At 32.9% G+C, this 19,498-nt stretch overlaps 1 protein-coding gene across 8 annotated transcripts in view; it reads right to left on the reverse strand.

Annotated features, from left to right (window-relative positions):
* Positions 1 to 19,498, reverse strand: part of tmod (tropomodulin) — a 271,736-nt gene that overhangs the window by 180,574 nt on the left and 71,664 nt on the right. Inside the window, exon 1 of one of the 8 annotated variants that reach the window (XM_014415525.3) lies at positions 14,934 to 15,072. The exons of the other annotated variants lie outside the window; for them this stretch is intronic. Within the exon in view, the coding sequence (XP_014271011.1) occupies positions 14,934 to 14,987 (54 nt within the window). The 5' untranslated portion in view covers positions 14,988 to 15,072. Of the gene's footprint in view, positions 1 to 14,933; positions 15,073 to 19,498 lie in introns of those variants that run through there. 8 annotated transcript variants of the gene reach the window in all.

The following is a 19,498-nucleotide window of genomic DNA, read 5'->3' on the forward strand; positions in this document are numbered from 1 at the left end:
TCCGATTACGGATTGATAAGTATGCTGTGTGAGATAGCAACCTGATGTATTTAGGCAGCGTAGATAAATAAATAAAGTATTTCTCTCTCTCTAATGTATAATTAACTCCTTAGTTTGCCATTACATGCTAATATTGAAACATATTATTGTCAATTATTAAATAAAAAACTTTTTATAATATCAACTATTATACATTTTTCGAGGAGAATAATTACCTTCCTGAAGGTTATCTTTTATTATGATAACAACTAAATCGACTATAACAATAATCTTCTACCTCTATTACCACAAAGATGAACGATCTAACTAAAATTAACAATTTTTTTTTTAAACAATTTTTATATACAATAACAAACAACAAAGATTAAAATAAATCTAAATTCTATAAAAATGTAATGACAAATTAAGGAGTTAATTATACATTATATATAAAATAGTTTATGAATAGTTTAATGAATAATGTGATATAGTAGTAGTGTTGTAAGCATATGTTTAAATTTTGGTGAATTTGGTTTTCTAGCAACCTGAACATGGGGGATAACCCCGAAACGTCATTTTATGTGAAATAAATTGTCATATTAAAACAAGGAAGATTGTGTCATTCACCAATTTCATATTAGTTCTAGAAACTCTTCCAGTAGAAGATCATTAATTTAAAATTACTGTAATTAATTAATTATTTTAAATTAATTAATTCTTGAACAATTTTATAAATGACGAATAATTTGACTACGACTCTATATCTATAAGATGGAGGGAGTAACAAGAAGGAATTAGTTAAGCTTTAAAAGTTTCTTGTTTCTACTTAATACCCCGCTGAGTAAATTCAAATGCAGTGTTCTCACAAAGCTATGGATATTTATACACAATGTGACTGTTTTACTGAAATAGTAGCACATCTTTAATCATTTTATTTCGAATTAGACGTATTCCAAAAGTAGTATCGTAAACAGAGGCTACTTTCTCTAGTGTTGTCCTCCAAAGTAAAGAAGCTCAAAAGAAGAAAAAAAGTCAGTTATTTTTCACCAATTTTGGATTAATTTAATGATGGCAGTTAGGAGGGGGGGTATAAAATGCCGCTGTTCTAACACGTTAAATTTTTTTTTCATTTAGAGCTCCATATCTTTAAAACTACCAACAACATTAGAAATCCTACCTGATTTTTTTTTTTAAATACATTAAATTTGCTAAAATATCAGCTAGGTCTTATCATCATTAAATTGACAGCCTGTAAATATAAAATTATAAAAATTGCTTCCTCTAAAGAAAGTATCTGGAATTTTATTTATGTGAAGTAATAAACAGTCTTAATTGTACAAAGTAACATAAATGGATAAAGATAAGCTATCAAAGAATTTGGCAATTATCTAAAGGAGGAAAAACTAATAAAGAAAAATAACTATGGGAATTTAGAGAAGTAAGCTGGATGTATAGTAAACTGCTACGGAGCTAAGGATTTTAGACATATTAATATCAAACATAACGTGTAAAAAATTTAACATATTCTATTATTTTCTTAATTTAAAAAAAATTATTTAGGAATGAAAAAAATATAATATGTTTATGTTTTCGAGAACTTAGTACATATACTAATTTAGTCCCTTATAGTTGAACAAATTAATTTTAAGACTATTCCAATATAAAGGTAAAAATCTGAAAATACCCAAATAGTTAAATTCACTCTTTTTACAGAGTACGATGAAATGAAATCGTAGACGGGGCAATAGAGAGTGAGGAAAAACGTAACGCCTGAAATAGACAGTATCGTTTGAAACAAGGTGAGTCGATAATTCAAAAATTTAGATTCGAACATACTTCTTTTGTTGTCTAATGAATTTAAGGAGTGAAGTTCAGATAACTTTTGTCTTAAATTATAGCTCGTGGTTCACATTATCGGTTCAGTAATTTCTGAGAAATTGCTGTTCGGAACAACGGGTTTAAAGGGAGGTGGATTTTTTCAAGATTATGCTCAACCGCCAAATTTTTCTCTAATTCAAGATACCCACTTTATGATGCCGGGTGAAGCCCAGTAGGAATCCAGAGAACCCACAGAGTTGACTCATGGCTACAGTGTAACAGGAAATAATTATCTGCCACAACCGGATTCTAACCCGGGTCCTGGAGTTAGTAGCATAGTGCCTTACCACTGTGCCACAGCGCTCCCACACTGTTAAAATAGTGTGGACTAAATATAAAAAATAAGAACATTTAAACAAATATATAAGTAATTACTTCTAAAAACCTTGCTATCGTTTTTTTTCCCTAAGGCTGTCATTGCTAGACAGGTTCTCATTTCGCAGTTTATAAATTTCCAGAGGGAGGCAGGCGTTGACCCTATTCGCAGAGGGATCAGAGATGATACCAGAAGTGTATTTATAGGAGTGGACCTATCTACACAGATGTGTAAGGATAAGCGCCTCTCATCCTGGAATAAATTGGCTCGCGAATCCTTAAAGTAGGCTAACAGGATTTTCCTTCGATTATAAACCACAATTCCAAATTTTAAAAATATTCGCCTATACACCAATTAATCCATATTTAATAGAGATATTATATAATACTATGGGGGGGGGGAGGTTTGACGTACTAACGATAGGCCGAATTATTATTTATTTTACAAATTATACAACGCCTGGATGTCAGAAACCTGCCTTCTCAACTAGTTTTATGTTTGTGTTCCAATGACCGCCACTTCTCCGTGTACTTTGTTTCCTACATTCGTCTCTCTTTATTTTTAGTCTCTCTATACATTTTCATTCTTTCATTATCTAGCCTTTAAGATTGAATTTTTTCTTTCTCTTTAAACAACGGCCTTTTTTCCTCAGCTATACGACTTTTTTGGCACATACTCTTCCAATTCTTCATAGCTTTGACTAATATTTGACACTACACATTCTGCGCCTAAGCAGACATTGAAGCAATTGGATTGCCATCATGCCACATTGATTAAATGGTTGTTATCCTATTACAGATATTTTGAATATATTCTTCTACTTTCTTTTTGCACTAAGTACTTAATACATACCGATTCCATCTCCGTGCTTTTCCTCAAGCGTTTCTTTTAATTATGATTTGACTTCATAAAAACGATATAATTCATATCTTACAATTTCCATACTAATAATATTTTGAAAAAATGAAAGCCGGGAATATTATTCGGGAGGTTGGCGATAAGCTCTCCCCAAATCGGTAGAACAGTTGTCCCTTTGTTCCCGTCTGGCAGCGTCACCAAAGCACGTCTTATTTTAATTCATGAAAAGACAAGAAGGAGTTCTGCCATCTTGGATCATTGCCACAGTTTGCTAATTGCCTCTCCTCCTCTTTCTGAATTCATTGACTCATTATCGCCGCGGATTGTCTTGTGTGTCAACATATATGGTGCGCTCTGTACACAACCTCCGTTCTAATATTTTTCCATAATTCCAATTAACAAATAAAAATACCGTTGTAGCCGAGCTGGTTGAGATTTAGCATCCTCGTGGCTACAGCGAATCCGGTACTAGCTAGTTGACTATTATTTCGTTGCGGACCTATTAATTAAACCCTGGACTTCCCACTAGGTTGTTACCCTGTAGAATAACCTACCTTTTACTGCCCTATCACACCTATAGACCACTCAGATCTTGGAACACAAATCTCACCTACAGACCACTCAGATATTCAAACATAAATCTCACCTATAGACTACTCAGATATTCCAACACAAAGTCTTCCGATACATCACAAACAAATCATTACACAAAATCTGGACACACCATTTATGACTGGGATAATAATAAAACATTTCATGAATTACTCGCTGGACACCCCACCCTACTGGTACAAACATTACTGACTGACACAATAGCACAAAATCTACTACAATAGGTGGATATACTTTGTCAGGTGTGTCTTCATTGAAAGTTTTCATGAATTCATACTAATCCTATGCGGATATTTTCAAATGAATCAAAAATTTACACGAATTGGCAAAAGGCATATATGAAAATTACAAAATAAAGAATAATAATTACATTACTATGTATGGTACTTATGTATCATTATATTATTATCAATTGTAATAGTATTACATTATGCATTTTCTCAAGTTCCTTGTTATTCTGTACTTCCATTTAATTATTATAATTGTTATTCCGTTTAGGTTTTTAGCCCTGATAAAAGCCTGAAATTCTGGCTGAAACATTGGAACTAGTAAATAGGTTTTTACTAATTTGCCTTCTTCACTGATCCCCATCTTCTCCTCGAACATTGTCCACGATAAACTATCAACTAATCATTATGTTTTGTTTTTTGTTTTTGTAACAATTAAGATAGTACAATATAAATGTAAATAACGAAATATTATAATGATGCAGCAGATATATTCACGAAGTAGAATCAATTTTCATTTTTTAGTGTTTATTTTATATAAAATAGTAAAATGACAACTATCTAATAGTATAATTACTAAAATCAAACAGGGAAAAAGTGAATATCACATATATTATTTTAAAACTGACATAACATGAGTAATTATTAAAAAATTAACAGATTGGTGAGCGAAAGTCTAATAATTATAATAAAATCGTGTTATTATGTTCTCCTAACATGCTTCTGAAACCAGACTTCAATTGCTATTTCCACTCTCTTTAAATATAGCTATTAAATTTAATTAAACTATCATGAATGTGAAATGATTCTTGAATACGGCTCAGTCCTGGAGTAGTATTAATGATCCGATAATTGATTATTTTCTTTGATTTCTTACTTCTGAAATTTCTATTAGCTTTTTTTTTAACTGTTCATCGACTAGTCAGACGTGCGCGAATAAAATGAAGTATTAGATATCTACGAGGATCTAGGTATCTATCGTTTTAGTCTAGTACACCAAAATTAATTTAAAATCAAACATTCTCCTTATTACGTTACAAATAAACTCATTCACAAAGACCTTAACATCCTATTCGTTGCAGATTTGGACCAAAACAGATATGCGTCTTTTCATTCCAAATTCCTTAACCATCCTAACCCATTAATTCTTAATCTTTCATTCTTCCTAATTCAACAATCCCTGATAATCCTCCGAGGCGATTGAAAAGAAGATGGCTACGGGACCTTCTAATTTAAATTAATGTTTGAAGTACCACCAATGGGTCCTTCCTTCCCAAGATTTTCAAGTGTATATGAAACATACAACATATTTACTTATTGTATTATTTTGTACAGTTGTAAATTACATTAAATAAATAAAATTAAATTAAAATAAAACATTAACATCTCTTACACACCTCATCCCAGAATCCAGTGCAATAATGATGTCACCATTAGTCAAGAATTGCTATGGAAAAGTAAAAATTACAGGATTTTTGTTAATCAATTTATTTTATTCAATTTTAATTTGTTTAGAAAAATATTTTCTAATGAGAAACTGTTACTAAAAGCAGATTTGCATAATACCTTAATCTAATAATATTTTTTGTGTTATTTTTTACTCTGAGTACAATTCATCTAAATTTAATCAACACCATGAAGGATGAGATTTCCCATGATAGTCAAAAAAAGTGGAATGAATCGGAGAAAAGTACAGCATCTGCGAATCATCTTGAGAGACTTTCTACCATTTTCAAAAGAAGAAATTCTCCTGTAGGTTTTTGATATGAATTTCTCCAATCGATCTGGGAATCTCGAATGATGATATCGAGAGAATATCGATTCAGGATTCGAAAGCGGAACTGACCGAGCTCAAAAGTTGAAGTTGCGTTGTAAATGCTTTGAAGAAATCATTTTTCAGCAGATATCGAGAAGAAAATACGTTTTTATTTTTATAATTTGAGAGATTTAATTATTTCAAATAAAGAAAACTAAAAGTACTTACGAGGGAGACTTTTTGAAAATTCGTCATTGAAGTCCTGACAAAATTCGTCATTGAAGTCCTGACAAACTATTTAAATGAGCTTAAGAGCTAGCTCATGTAAAAGATCTTTTAATTTTCTCAAGTTCTCAAAACGAAAATCGAATAAATATGTAAAAAAGATTATATAATGTGGCACTTACGGTAAATCAATCATCCTAGACTATATACCGATCTCCAATAGGTAATTTGGCTCGTAGTTTTAACAAGGCGTTTACACAAAGATCATTTCGCATTTCGACTCTAGAGCAGAACAAAACTTAAATTCAAATTTTATCTCTATCCTAATACTTCCCCTCACAATACTTCATTTATTCCATAAACAGATAAATTAAAGAACCATCAAGATATAAAAATATTTTACATTGTGTAATCATTCTGGATTTAGTGCTTTTTTCTGAACATAATATTATATTACAGTGAACATTATTATATTATTTTTTAGTGATATTACTGACCCATGAAACTATCTATAATCAAAATGATGTCCAAACCCCAAAAGCCACCAGAACACCCATCCTCTTACCGGCCCATCTCTTTATTACCGATCATGGGAAAAATCCTCGAAAAACTTGTTTGAAACGCCTATACTCCATCCTAGATTCCAATCATATAATCGCAGATCAGCAGTTTGGGTTCCAAACATCTCACTGCACTATCCAGTAATGTCATCTTGTGGTGGCCGTAGTCTTGTCTTCTTTGGAGCGCGGAATGTACTGCGCGGGAGTCTTTTTCGATATAGAGCAGGCTTTTGATCGAGTCTGGCACCAGGGACAGCTTTACAAACTCCGTAAATTCCTACCTCCTACATATTTTCTCCGTTCCTTTCTTACTAATAGATTATTCCAAGTAAACCACAATGATTCCTATTCCCTCTATTTTCAATCCACTGGCGTTCCTCAAGGTAGTATCCTCAGTCCCATCCTCTACACCGTCAATACAGCTGGCATCCCAACAACTCCTTGGATTACACCTTGACAAACGACTAACCTGGAATTCTCACACAAGACTAAAAAGACAGGAACCTCACGCAGATTCTATTACAGCACTTACTAGACAAACGGTTTAAACTTCCAACTCATTACAAAAGATTGATCTAAATGACAATAATAAGGCCCGTCTGGACATACGAAGTTGAGATTTGGGGCCACTAAACCTTTGAATTCCTCTCGTATCCAATCCTTACAATCTAAAATCCTCAATGCTCCTTATTTTGTTACTAGTAAAACCATGCATAAACCAATATAAATAAATGTAACCGATCTAGCCCGAACCCGATATCATTCCCTCTATTATAAACTCTCTAACCACCCAAACCAACTAGTTTTTAACCTTGCTTCCTCTTCCATTCCTGGCAATCCTCCGAAGCGTCTGAAAAGAAGATGGCCTCGTGACCTTATATTGTAAAATGTTTTTAGAGTTCTACTACTGGGTAGTTTCTCTACATGCTGTATCATGTCATTATAATCTTCCTTCAAATTTGCTTGTTGTATTTTATATAAAGTTGTAAATGTCAATAAATAAATAAAAATATTATAGTGAACTTTATTTTTTATTTCTTTATTGATATTTACAACTGTATTTTTAGAAAAATACACCCAGTAAATTTGATCTAAGATGATAATGGTGTGATACAGACATGTAGAGGAACTACCCATTGGTAGCACTCTAATAATACTTCTACATCGGAAGGGCTAGTCTTCTTTTCAGCTGCCAAGGAGGAATGTCATTAATGGCAGAGGAAGGAAGGTTAGAAACTAGTGGGTTTGGGTGGTTAGGGAGTTTATAATGGAAGGAATGATATCTGGTTCGGGCTAGATCGGTCTTTATGGATGATTTTATTTATGACAAAGTAAGGAGCATTGAGGATTTTGGATTGTAAGGATTGGATACGAAAGGAAGTCGAAGGTTTAGTAGAGCCCCAAAGCTCCGTTAAGTCCAGATAGGCCTTAGGAGTTATACGGCCTTCCTATTATAGTTGTGTAGATCAGTCTTTTGTAATGAATTGGAAGTTTAGACCGTTTGTCTAGTAGGTACTGTAATAGTCGGAACCGACGAGCAATTTCCTGTCTATTCAGTCTTGTGTGAGGATTCCAAGTTAGTCCTTTTATTTAAAAATGAGTGAATATTTTAAATTTAATATATATACCTACATACTCTTGTAATCTCAGTCCAATGTTTGATTCCGTTAAATGCAATTTATTACAGACCTAATTACAAATCCTTTGAATGCATATTATAGTATTTCTGTATTCGCTCTCATAACCTCACCAGAAAACAGACTTTTTCTTCTTAGTGACTTCTGAATGATTTTCATTTCCTAAGTAAAAATATAGCGAAATATAGAACACCATATTGTTTCCAAGGCCCACTTAAAAATTTCGAAATCCCGATCAGAAAGGTTCATCTATTACGTAAAGATCAGGATGAGATTTATAAAAATGTCCTTCTCTAATAATTTTATCAAATAAAAATAACTGACCACAAACTGTTTTGTAGTTCTCTCAGAGAAAGATTCCATTCATGTTTGCAAATATTTACAAACGATGTAAACAGAAATGTTGCTTTGTGTTTTTTCGATTAAGATGAATTTTCTGTACCAAGGTTCTCGATTTTCGTCATAGATATCTATGTTTGAAATGTTTAAACAACATTGTACATTGATTTGTAACAACAACAAATCCTTTAGTTTACAGAGCGTTCTGATGTGGAAGAATGTGTCGGGTGCACATGAGGTGATAAAATCAAACAATATATTTGTCCAAATTTAGGTTATCCCAAGGATCTACTTTTTATAACAACGGAAATGGTTTCATAGTTAATTTTGCGCATCCTGTAATTCAAGAGATTATTTTACTAAATTGCTTATAAATACTATTTAGGAAGGTCAGTTTTCCAACAATTTTTGGAATATGTTCAAATTTCACAATGCACTTCCCAAACCTCTAGTAAGTTGGAAAATACAAAACAAAATCCGAATAATTAGCCAGAAAATTATAGCAGCCTCCAATATCGTTGCATCACAAGCTGGATAGAACTCCTGAGGGTTCAAAGTATATCAGAAAATTATAAATTAGCTAGTTACTCCATTATAACTAAGTAAAATACACTCAATCCTTTTGGCAATTCAACTCAGACACCTACCCTTCTCACCAGGGTTGTACTCAGACTCAAACTACCGATATACAAAGGAAGGCTCAGACCCTTACTAGTACACAGTATACCCGTAATACACAACTTAAACCCAACAGCCCTTAAGTCCCTACAACGGTATCAGAAGATTTGTAGAGGCACATATCTCGAGAGATGAAACAAGGCTCACAAACATCACGAATTACAACCGAAAAAAGTATGGCAGTACTACTGCACTACAGTACGACAGTACTACAGCACTACAAAGAGTACAGCAGTACGACAGTACTACAAAGAGTACAGCAGTCACACGAAGACATATTGAGTTGTTTGATAGCCACCTGCTTCCTTCAATCCTTTATTTGGTGCACTCATCCCATCCACCCCTCCCTGGTGATAAAGCAGGAAGGGTACCGTGAACCCTGTTCCTATTACCCTTCTTCCCTCTCTCCCTTGCCTCCTATTATTTATCTTATTATTATCTACTTATATTTAAAGTATACTTTTTCTTCTTTATTTACTTTCACGTCACTTACATTTACGTTTTTATTATTTGATAATATTTTTGTGAACCCTCCCGCGATGCTCCTCACCTCCATTTACAGTTCTTACAGGGCAAACATTGCAACTAACAGTTAATATTTCACTGAGAGCTACCGGGGGAAGAATAAAGTAATATCACGTTGAATTATGATCCACACGTAATGCAATTTTATTAATCTTTGTAATTTTTTTCAGCCTTAGGGGGATCGGAAAAAACAAATCCTTTTTACACACACACTTGTTTGATATTTTGTGTATAACCAAACTCTCATCCAAAGCTAAGCACGTGATGATGTCAGAGCAATACTGAACCTCGACCCTTATTCGATCGCCCTGACCCCGACCAGAGCAGCTGTAATTTCATGACTTGGCAGACCATTACTCGAAGAGATACACATCGCGGTGCCTAAGAAGGACCGAGGCAGATGCACTCAACACATGCCCAAGCATTGGCAGAGTCACATCGCACTGCTCCAGTTTGCACGAGTCCATGTGCCAATTGTTTAGAATACAGTTCACCGAGCCAGTTTCTCATTAACAGCATATTCTAGTAACTGGGCCGATGACAGTAAACCGTTAGGAAAATAACAAATCGACCTTTTTTAGTGTCGAAGCAAGTTATTATTAAAATTCTGAAGAAGATGGTCAGGGTTGCGGTAAAAAAGGAACAAAAATAGTTAACAACTATTTATTTGTAGACATTTCAGCCAGGTTGTAAAGTTTCATCAGGGCTAAAAAGATACAAAAAACATTTTTACACAGTAAGATAATAAGATAGAAAAAACTAAATCAGTTTAGGGTTGAAATTTTCCGACTTTTAGTGTGTTAAATTTTCTTTTCTCATATCTATTTCTCTATTTTTGCATGTTATTACGTCTACTGTTCATTTTTAACCTAATAGTTTCTGTAATATTTTATTTCTTTTCTTTTATTTGTATATAATTTTCTTTTCACTTATTTTTACCTAAGTTAATTTTTTTTTTTTTGCATCTTATTATCTTACTATGTCAAAATTTAGTTGTTTTTGGGTTAAAGCTCTACAAAGTTAGGCGAAACGTTGGAAAATAAATAGTTGACTAATAACTATCGTCTTCATAATATTAAAATTAAAGTCAACAATTACGTTACTGAAACTTTGGAGTAATGTTATCAAATATTTTTGGCCCAGTAAATCTAAATACGTTTGTTTAAAATAAATTTTTACAATTAAAAAAAAATCAAAAATCTATTCACTTTTTAAGAATTGAAATCAATTTTTTTTCTCTCCTACTTTAATTTACAGGGAAGCGGAACAGCTCAGCGAATAAAGGCTGTGCTCTACTGAATCCAAGGACCCATGTTCGAATCCCACTGTGACAGATAATTATTTTCTGTTTCACAGAGCCGTGAGTCAGCCCTGTGGGTTCACGGAGCCTTCTGGAGTAATCCCAGCCTAAAAAAGTGGCTACTCTTAATTGAAGAAAAAATTGAAGATTGAGCATGATCATGAACAAATCACTTCCTTGCACAACCGTTGTTCCAGAACCAGTACTCATCCTCAGGCCCATTCATAGATTGAAGCGGCACAGGACCTTTAATTTACATGTGTTAATGTCAAATACATATTCAACAAGGAATAGATAACCTATTTCTCCTGGCCAGATATATAATAAAATTACAAACCAAGTCGTAAACAACAAATAAATACTAAACAACAGAGCAGCGCTCATTGTCAGTAGAATAGTTGTATCTGCAACCTTAGCAAAAATAGTGAGTATTCAAGTCAAAATGTCTTTAGTGGTTTTTTATACCTTTTTAGCCCTAACGAAGCTATTCAAAGTGAGACGAAACGCTAGAAAATAAATAGTTCGCAACTATTTGTGTTCTTTTTTTACCGTAACCCTGACAAGCTTCTTTATCATTTGAAATTATACAGTCAATTGACAATTATACAGTCAAAATCAAATTATTATTTTTTCGAACTAGGTTATTATAGTAATATAACATTGTTTTGAATATTTTCAGTAGTAGTAAATAAAAAACTGCAAACTATTAAAAGTTAATCTATTATTTTAATATATCAGGAACTAATATATATTATAATATAAATAATATATAATATAATATAAATGGAAGTGCGCTCAGATTAGCTTAGGTATTAAGCAAAACTATTTATTGTAAACTAACGTTAGCAGGGGGTTTAAAAAGTTACAAAGAACTAAAATATAATTTAAGAAAGTAAGAGAATAAATAAGATAAAATCAAATTAAACTAAGCTAAGGTTAAAAATTATTTAAAGTAAGTCAAAGTTTATATAAAAATATCAGTTAATTTTTTCATTATTCATTTTATAATTAACTTAGTGAACTTTTATTTTATATTATCTTTGTCTTTTACTTTGTTACGTTATTTTAGTATTTTTTTTGTATTTTTAGTATCTTATCTTTAGTATTGTAGTATGCTATCTTTAGTATTGTAGTATGCTATCTTTAGTATTGTAGTATCTTTCTTAGCCACGATGAACTCCTGCAAACGATAGCTTGCAATAAATGGTTTATTTACTATTTGAGTTCTTTTGACATCACGCGCACCTACTTCCTTTTACACATAACACGATCGATCAAGCCATCTCCTTTCAAATAATAATAATAATAATAATAATAATAATAATAATAATAATAATAATAATAATAATATGGTGTGCTATGGATTCTACCTTATCTTGAAACGAAAAATTTTAAAATTTGAGGATATGTTAATTTGTTTTCTCGGTCTGTGAAAAAGATTAATTTTACTCTACCTGGGGCAGATATAGAAAAATAAGCTTCTAAGGACTGGATGAGAGAAGAATTCGCTGTTTTATTGAAGCCCCAAAGCTAAACTCTGTGTGCCCAGATAAGCTCTAATACAACTGCGTAAATTAGTATTTTATAATTGAGTGCAATTATAGCCGTTTGTTTAGTATGTGTTGTGATAGTCGGAATCGACGAAGGATAAAGGTGACTTGAAGGGATTTACTGGAATTTATTTTAATCCTCTTGTTCTGACACTATTTTTCAAGGGTTGTGATATGGGATTAGAGAGTTTGGGATACAATGAAAGGATCATTATTCACTGTAACACACATGAGTCACTGGTATGAATGAGATGTGAAGACGGGAGGAGTGGTTCCCAAAGTGGGTGCCGTGTAACCGTAAGGTGCTGGGTGCTTCAAGCGAAAGGCACTTCTTCAAAATATTATAAGAAAACAATATAAAAAAATTTAAATTTAAATAGCAAATACACAGTGCATTCCAATATTTACTTTGCACTTTTTTGGGGGGAGGGGAGTTCTAAGATACTCAATTACTCTAAGGATAACAGTAATTTGCTTTACCAACGAGGGTGCCGCTATATTTTATAGCAGAAAGGTGCCACGACAAACTGCTGCTGTAGATTATAGGACATATGATACTGACTTAGATAAAGAGTCACCAGTGGAATGAGAAAAGAGGAATGGATAGTCACTCGAAATGTAGGAGGACTGCACTTATCTTTAAAAAGAGATGAGAAAGTCAACAAAATAAACGAATAACAATTTAAAATCATTGTATAAAGTCGTATACATTACTACTAAGAGTGATAACGAAATAAGGAACAGCTCTCTATAAATGTGTATATATAATACCACTGTATGGCTACAGGATATTTTCAATTAATCCAAATGTTTGTTTTCGGAGTAGATTCAACCGCAATGATCATATGAGCAATATAAACAACTTTCCCATTTCCTCAAATAATATTCTGATTAAACAGGGAACCGACTCAGAGTCGTCTGGAGGTTCCATATATATTATTTTATGGGGATATCAAAATAGGGAAGGCCCCTTATTAAAAAATATATATAAACCGCTTAGAGATCCCTGCCAGTTGATATATTTCCCGAAACACTTCCTATAATCCCCGGCCAGATATTAATTAAAAAACAAATTCTTACGACCAGGAACAGATGCGGTGATCCCTCATCTAGTGAGTTGCTAAAAATAAACGGGTTACTCCTAATAGCAGAGCAAATAAACACAAACAGACTCTTCGCTAACTTTAACACCAAACTCTAAATATTTTGATACTTTTTGTTCTTTCTCTAATATTGGCAACAGTGTAGCTGCGAAATGGCATATTTTTAATTAAAGCACAATGTTTGTTTTTGTTTGTAGGTTCAATAATAGCAATATGTAGCGCCATCTTATGAGCAATGTAAGCAACTTTTAGTTTCAAAATCCTTCCTCATATCATCAAGTCATCTCTGTGGGACAGGCCCCAACTTGAAAGGCCTCTGGAAAAGCAACTAAAACCTAAGTTTCACGGTAGTACTATCATCTAACTGCCGCATGTGGACGCATTGACAAAGAACTGTCGCAACATAAACGCTAAACGTTAATGTTTCTTTTCTTTATTAGTCCAGGGTGACAGTTGTTTATTTTATTTATATATTTAGATATATAAAATGTAAAAGAAAATATGATGATTGTTTAATTCAATTTTTTTGTAAAAGAAATTTTGCAGGACAAAAGCGGCCCAGCCAGCATCCTGACTAAATTTAGAACTTATATATAATTTAAATTCTTATTTGAGACTAGTTTGTTTATCGATTATAATAAAAATATCTATTTAGTCTCAACAAGTTTATTTCCTTAATACTTTACTCCTACGTTTCGGCCATTCTTAAGGATAACTTAATTTTAAATACCCCCGAGACTTTAGGTTGATAAAGTGAGTGATAAAGGTTGTAAAGTAAAAGAAAGTAACAATTGATAATATTAGATAAAGTGAATTAGTTGGATAAGAAATAGGTTGATAGACTAAAATATAATCAGGCAAAGGCAGGGTGCCCTGCATCATTTCAACAACTTTGTAGCTGTAATATTTAAAATAAGATGGCCGAAACGTAGAAGTGGAATAATAAGAAAATAAAAAGGTTGAGACTAGATGGATATTTTTTTATTTTAATTGATAAATCTAGAACTTTATTTATTAGTTATTTTTATTAATTGTACACATTCCTAAAATTATGGAAAATCGGAAATTAACTTTAATTTTAACCCTACCTAAGAAACAATGGGGAGTTTAGTGATGGGAATTAATCTTATATTTGACGAATTTCGTAGTTTTTTACATGAATTAAAATAAAAAAATGTTAAAAATCAAATTGTTTCTATCCTTAAGCAGGGAGGGATTATGTTAGGTTTAGAATTTTGATAACTTTAGCTGAATATGGACATCAACATGTAAATAAACAAATACAAATACTTATGGACGTTGAGATATTTGGACTATACACTCCGGTTTCGGTTAAACTATCCATAACAATATCCATTTTGGTTCAATTTATTATCTTTGACACTTTTACCTTTTTCTCCGTGGTCGTCTCGGACCATTCATGGTAGAACTCCTCCATGCCCATCTTGTTCGTAGCAAGTTCACAACTCTTCTGCTCCTATCCTCCGTAGAGTCCTCCCCGAACCTGGACCCGGGGCGCATGCGCTCCTCCATCGCGACCGTATTTAGACCTTCCCCCCGCGATCCCAGTTTTCCGCCGTTTCCCCCCATTTCCCGGCAGTCACCCAGCTGTCCTCTCGTCTAGGAGGTTATTCCACTCCGGGCGGCTAGGTTGACATTACATTACGCTCATAGGACAGATTGCATTCCAATCGCTAGCTTTTATGCAATTTTTGGCAAGGAAACAAGCAGTTTCATGGCTTTTAGAGGATATTCGTTAGTAAAATATGCTAACTGAAAAATTGAAAAAAAGCTTTTATAATTTTCAAAGGTTGTTTATTACAATGTTTTTTGATGAGGAGGTGGTTCTAGAGTAAACGATACTGAAACGTGATAGCTTTTCCAGAGTTAAGTACACGACAATTAGCATGTTTGAACCAGTAAAATAAGAAAAATATGGTAAGAATAAGCAAAGGAGTATCCAGGATTAGGGGGGCTAGCTAAGCTATGATTATTTAGGTTGTGACAGTGTAGGGAAGGAAAATGAAACTAAAAATTTTATTATAAAATTTTTAAATTCATTAGTTATTAAAATTATTTGCTTGAAAAAAATGTTTTATTAAATCAATATTATAATCAAAATATCTTTTTACTCCTAGGGGGGGTAGTTGCCACCCCTGCCAATGTGAACAAGTATGAATAATATGAAAGAAGATAAAAAATATATGAAAATTAGAATTGTAATAATGAATAATTTTTTTATATTTATATGTTTTAGATATGCATACTAATTTGATTCTTATTTATATTTTTTCTCTTTTTTTCAATTTTTGATACCGTTTGTTATTGCCTGTTTCTTGTTATATTGCCTTTATTTTTAACCTGGACTGGGTGTTTTCCCCTTTGTATTCAGCCCTAAAATGCAACGTCTCTTAATATTCAGAAATAAACAAATCATTACAATGTTTAATAAAGTCACTTACCATTATCCTTTTTTATATACAATTTTTCTAAAAAAATTAAAAATGTTTTAATTCAATCCTAGGGATTGTTGAATTGCTAAAAACTTGAATTAAAAATATTTGTAATATTCCATTTATATAAAATATTATAAATTGTTAGAGATTGGTTTTATTATTTCAATAAAATAAATTGTATCCGATTAAGTCAAAACGATCTTTATTAATCTAAAAATTAGGACTAAAATACAGTTTGTGATAAATTGGTTATATCCATATCGATAAGTGCGTGGTATCAGTGTCTTAATTAATTGCAATTAAACATAACATTTAACAAGCTTAATAATAAAGTAATACATTTCCCTATTGTTTTATTGTTTCATGGGTTAATAGCACTAATTTTATTGTTTCATGGGTTAATAGCACTAATTTTATTAAACCTGGGCTGAATAGCCCAAAAAGTTATAATAGTTGGATGTGAGGCACTGAATTTTTAGTTAAGGTATCCTAATTTATTATTAATGTTGTTTAAAATTGTTAATAACGAGTCTATAATAAAAGCTATTATCTAATAGGTAGACCTTGAGGATGTCCATGTTAGCCGAAAGGTTGTTAATTTAAACTAATAATGAAGAGTGTTTGAGACTTAACTTGGATACGATTTATTTTATTTAAGTTATATTCCCCGTTTTACTACCGAGTGCCTCAATTATCGTTGTGACGACTTTATACCCGTGGAAGCTGGATCGCGACTATAACCCCATTTAGAAACCATTTATTAACATTTTGAATATATTGGGGGAAGAGGACAAAATCTCAAATTTCCCTAATTCTAGAGATTTTAAAAATGATATTTCCCTCTCCTCCTGCCATGGCAACGTACTTGTAGGGATAGCATCCCGTACGATGGGTGAATTCGCCCAGGGAAGTGGGTGACTCTACGGGGTTAATGGGATGAAGGAGTCCTATCCAAATTGGCAGCTCGTTACAATTATTTCTATTAACTGTTCCGTGTAGGCCTGGGAAACTTCCAATCTAATTCAAGATATTAAGTAATATTTATAGATATATATATTTATAAAAAAAGTTTTATAATCCCTAGATATAAGTTGTTTTTTTTTATGATAGATTTATTTATTTAATGATATTACAATCTGCCACACAGTTGTGAGCAATAGATAATAGTGATGAATGATCTCATACATACTAAACAAAATTTTAAAAAATATATAAAAAAACTCTCTTAAAATATATACAAACAAAAGAATAAACAAGATGAACATAATCAAACTATCTGTATGAAAAATAAATAAATAAAATAACATAATGATAAAATAATATATACAATATTTACACAATCGACCTGAGGATCCCTGAGCCCACTCTGTCCCCCACGTGTGAGGGGTAGAGCAGAGCTCAAAAGATCCACTGGTAATAAGCCAGTGGAGGTTGAACAAGTGCGCTAAAGCCGCAAACACTCAACTTGACTCTGACCATTAGATATAAGTTTATGGCTGAAATGAATGATCCGACCATTGTAAATAATACGGTGTGATCTCATCCTAAAATTATTAATCCAAACACTTAACAATATTCCAAAGGATCCAAACAAATTTTTGAATATCTCCTGAAAAGCCGAAGAACGTAGGGATCCTTTGTTAGGCAAAAAGACCCTCGGCCAGCCTTGAAGGAGAAACCGCAGACATCGCAACGACGAAGCTGAGTCAGTTGGATCAGGAATATCAAACCTCGCGTTACGGTGCATCGTTCAGATGTTATTCAATGGATTCAACAGCCTGAGAAGGTATTTAAAACAAATGACGAGGGCGTGATGGCTCAGTAGGAGTACTACAGTGCTGGATTCGAATCCCACCTGGGTTTGTTAATATTTATTTCGCGGGGTCAAGAGAAATTAATCTTAATTTCCAACTCTGGGGCCGCATAGGTAACTTATCTACCATAAGGTGTTGTTGATGAACTCGTTATTTTGCCTCGACCTCCAACCTGGCACAAGCCGAGGAGGTTTAGCCTCGGCTCAGTACGTTAATATCAATAATAGTTCTGTTTAATTATGTTATATATAGTTCTGTTTAATTGTGTTATATATAGTTCTGTTTAATTGTGTTATATATAGTTCTGTTACGCAGTGCCAGTTTTCTGTTGCGAATTTTTTTTTTATTGAGTGCGGTATTTTTTAATTTTTTTTTGTGTAATGTTACATTCTGTCGTATTAAATTTATACAGACAGAATAGAGATCATAGAGCTTACTCACACCATATTTACAATTATATAAATTGAACTATAACAAAACAACAAATTGAAGACAAATAATAAATAAATAATTAAAATTAATTCAGTACCACTAAAAGCCATGAAGGATCAGGGGTGCAGCACTTTGTAAGGGTGTACTATTACAATGAAAAAAGGTTGTGCAAGGAGGTGAGTCGGTCAGAATCACGCTCGAAAATAAATTATTAAAAAAAGTTAAAATAAATAATTAAAGCCCCACTAGCTGAGGAAAGAGCAGGACTCAGGTAGATCCCAGCGCTTCTCTACCAACCACGTACCTGGTATTAAATGCTAGTGGAGTATGGGTGAGGGCGCTAGCCACAGAAGCTCAGGGATTGAATAGAGAATCTGCCCACTGCCAGAACTCGGGTATAATTATTTATAATAGGTACCGGGGCCACTGCCGTTTCAATCTTTGAAGAGGATTGTAGGGATGGTTGACGTAAGATAGCTGTTGTACTAGAGATTAGGATGATGAGTGAGTTTCTCATGGAGTGTGGTGAATTTGGATTTAATAAGACCTGGTACAGATGGGGTGTTAAGGACTATTGACTATTGTACGAAGTATTGGACTGAACGGTCAAAATTACTATCACGAAAGTAAGACTTTGCGGCAGTGTCCTCTCCACATGGTTACAGTAAACCTAATCTAAACATGTCGATTGTCAGTTGAAAAATAGATAATATAACTCACAAAAATTTTTTTTAGGTTAATAAGTTCCAGTTGAATGAAATTTGTATTAAATTATCATATAACATGGTACAACGTTTCGGGACCACTGTCCCACATTCATGTACTTTAAACCTCATAATTTCATATAGGAAATCATGTCACACTTTCCACTGTTCTCTCTTTTCTACCATAACTTATTTGTGCATCTTCACTTCTCCTTAGCATTTAATACAAATTTCCTACAACTGGAAGTTATTAACCTCAACAAATTTTTTATGAATTGACTCACCAGACTTCCTAAAGAAAAAATCCAGGTAATATAACATTATTGATGACCTTATCAACAATAAGTTTGATAATGGATGGACTTTGAATAAAATCATTTCAAATTCAAAAACCATCAAAGCCCAACAAATGGTAAGAAGAATGTTACTCATCCACTCTCAGTTCCCATTCACCTTTATTATTGATAAGCTGCGAATTTTCATCACCAAGTCGTATAAAGGTGGCAGTTAACGCGATATTAGCTTCACTGGCGCTCCATGAACTTCCAA

This window comes from Halyomorpha halys, unplaced genomic scaffold, assembly GCF_000696795.3.
Source record: "Halyomorpha halys isolate HHAL.00 unplaced genomic scaffold, Hhal_1.1 Scaffold102.1, whole genome shotgun sequence".
Classification (NCBI taxonomy): domain Eukaryota; kingdom Metazoa; phylum Arthropoda; class Insecta; order Hemiptera; family Pentatomidae; genus Halyomorpha; species Halyomorpha halys.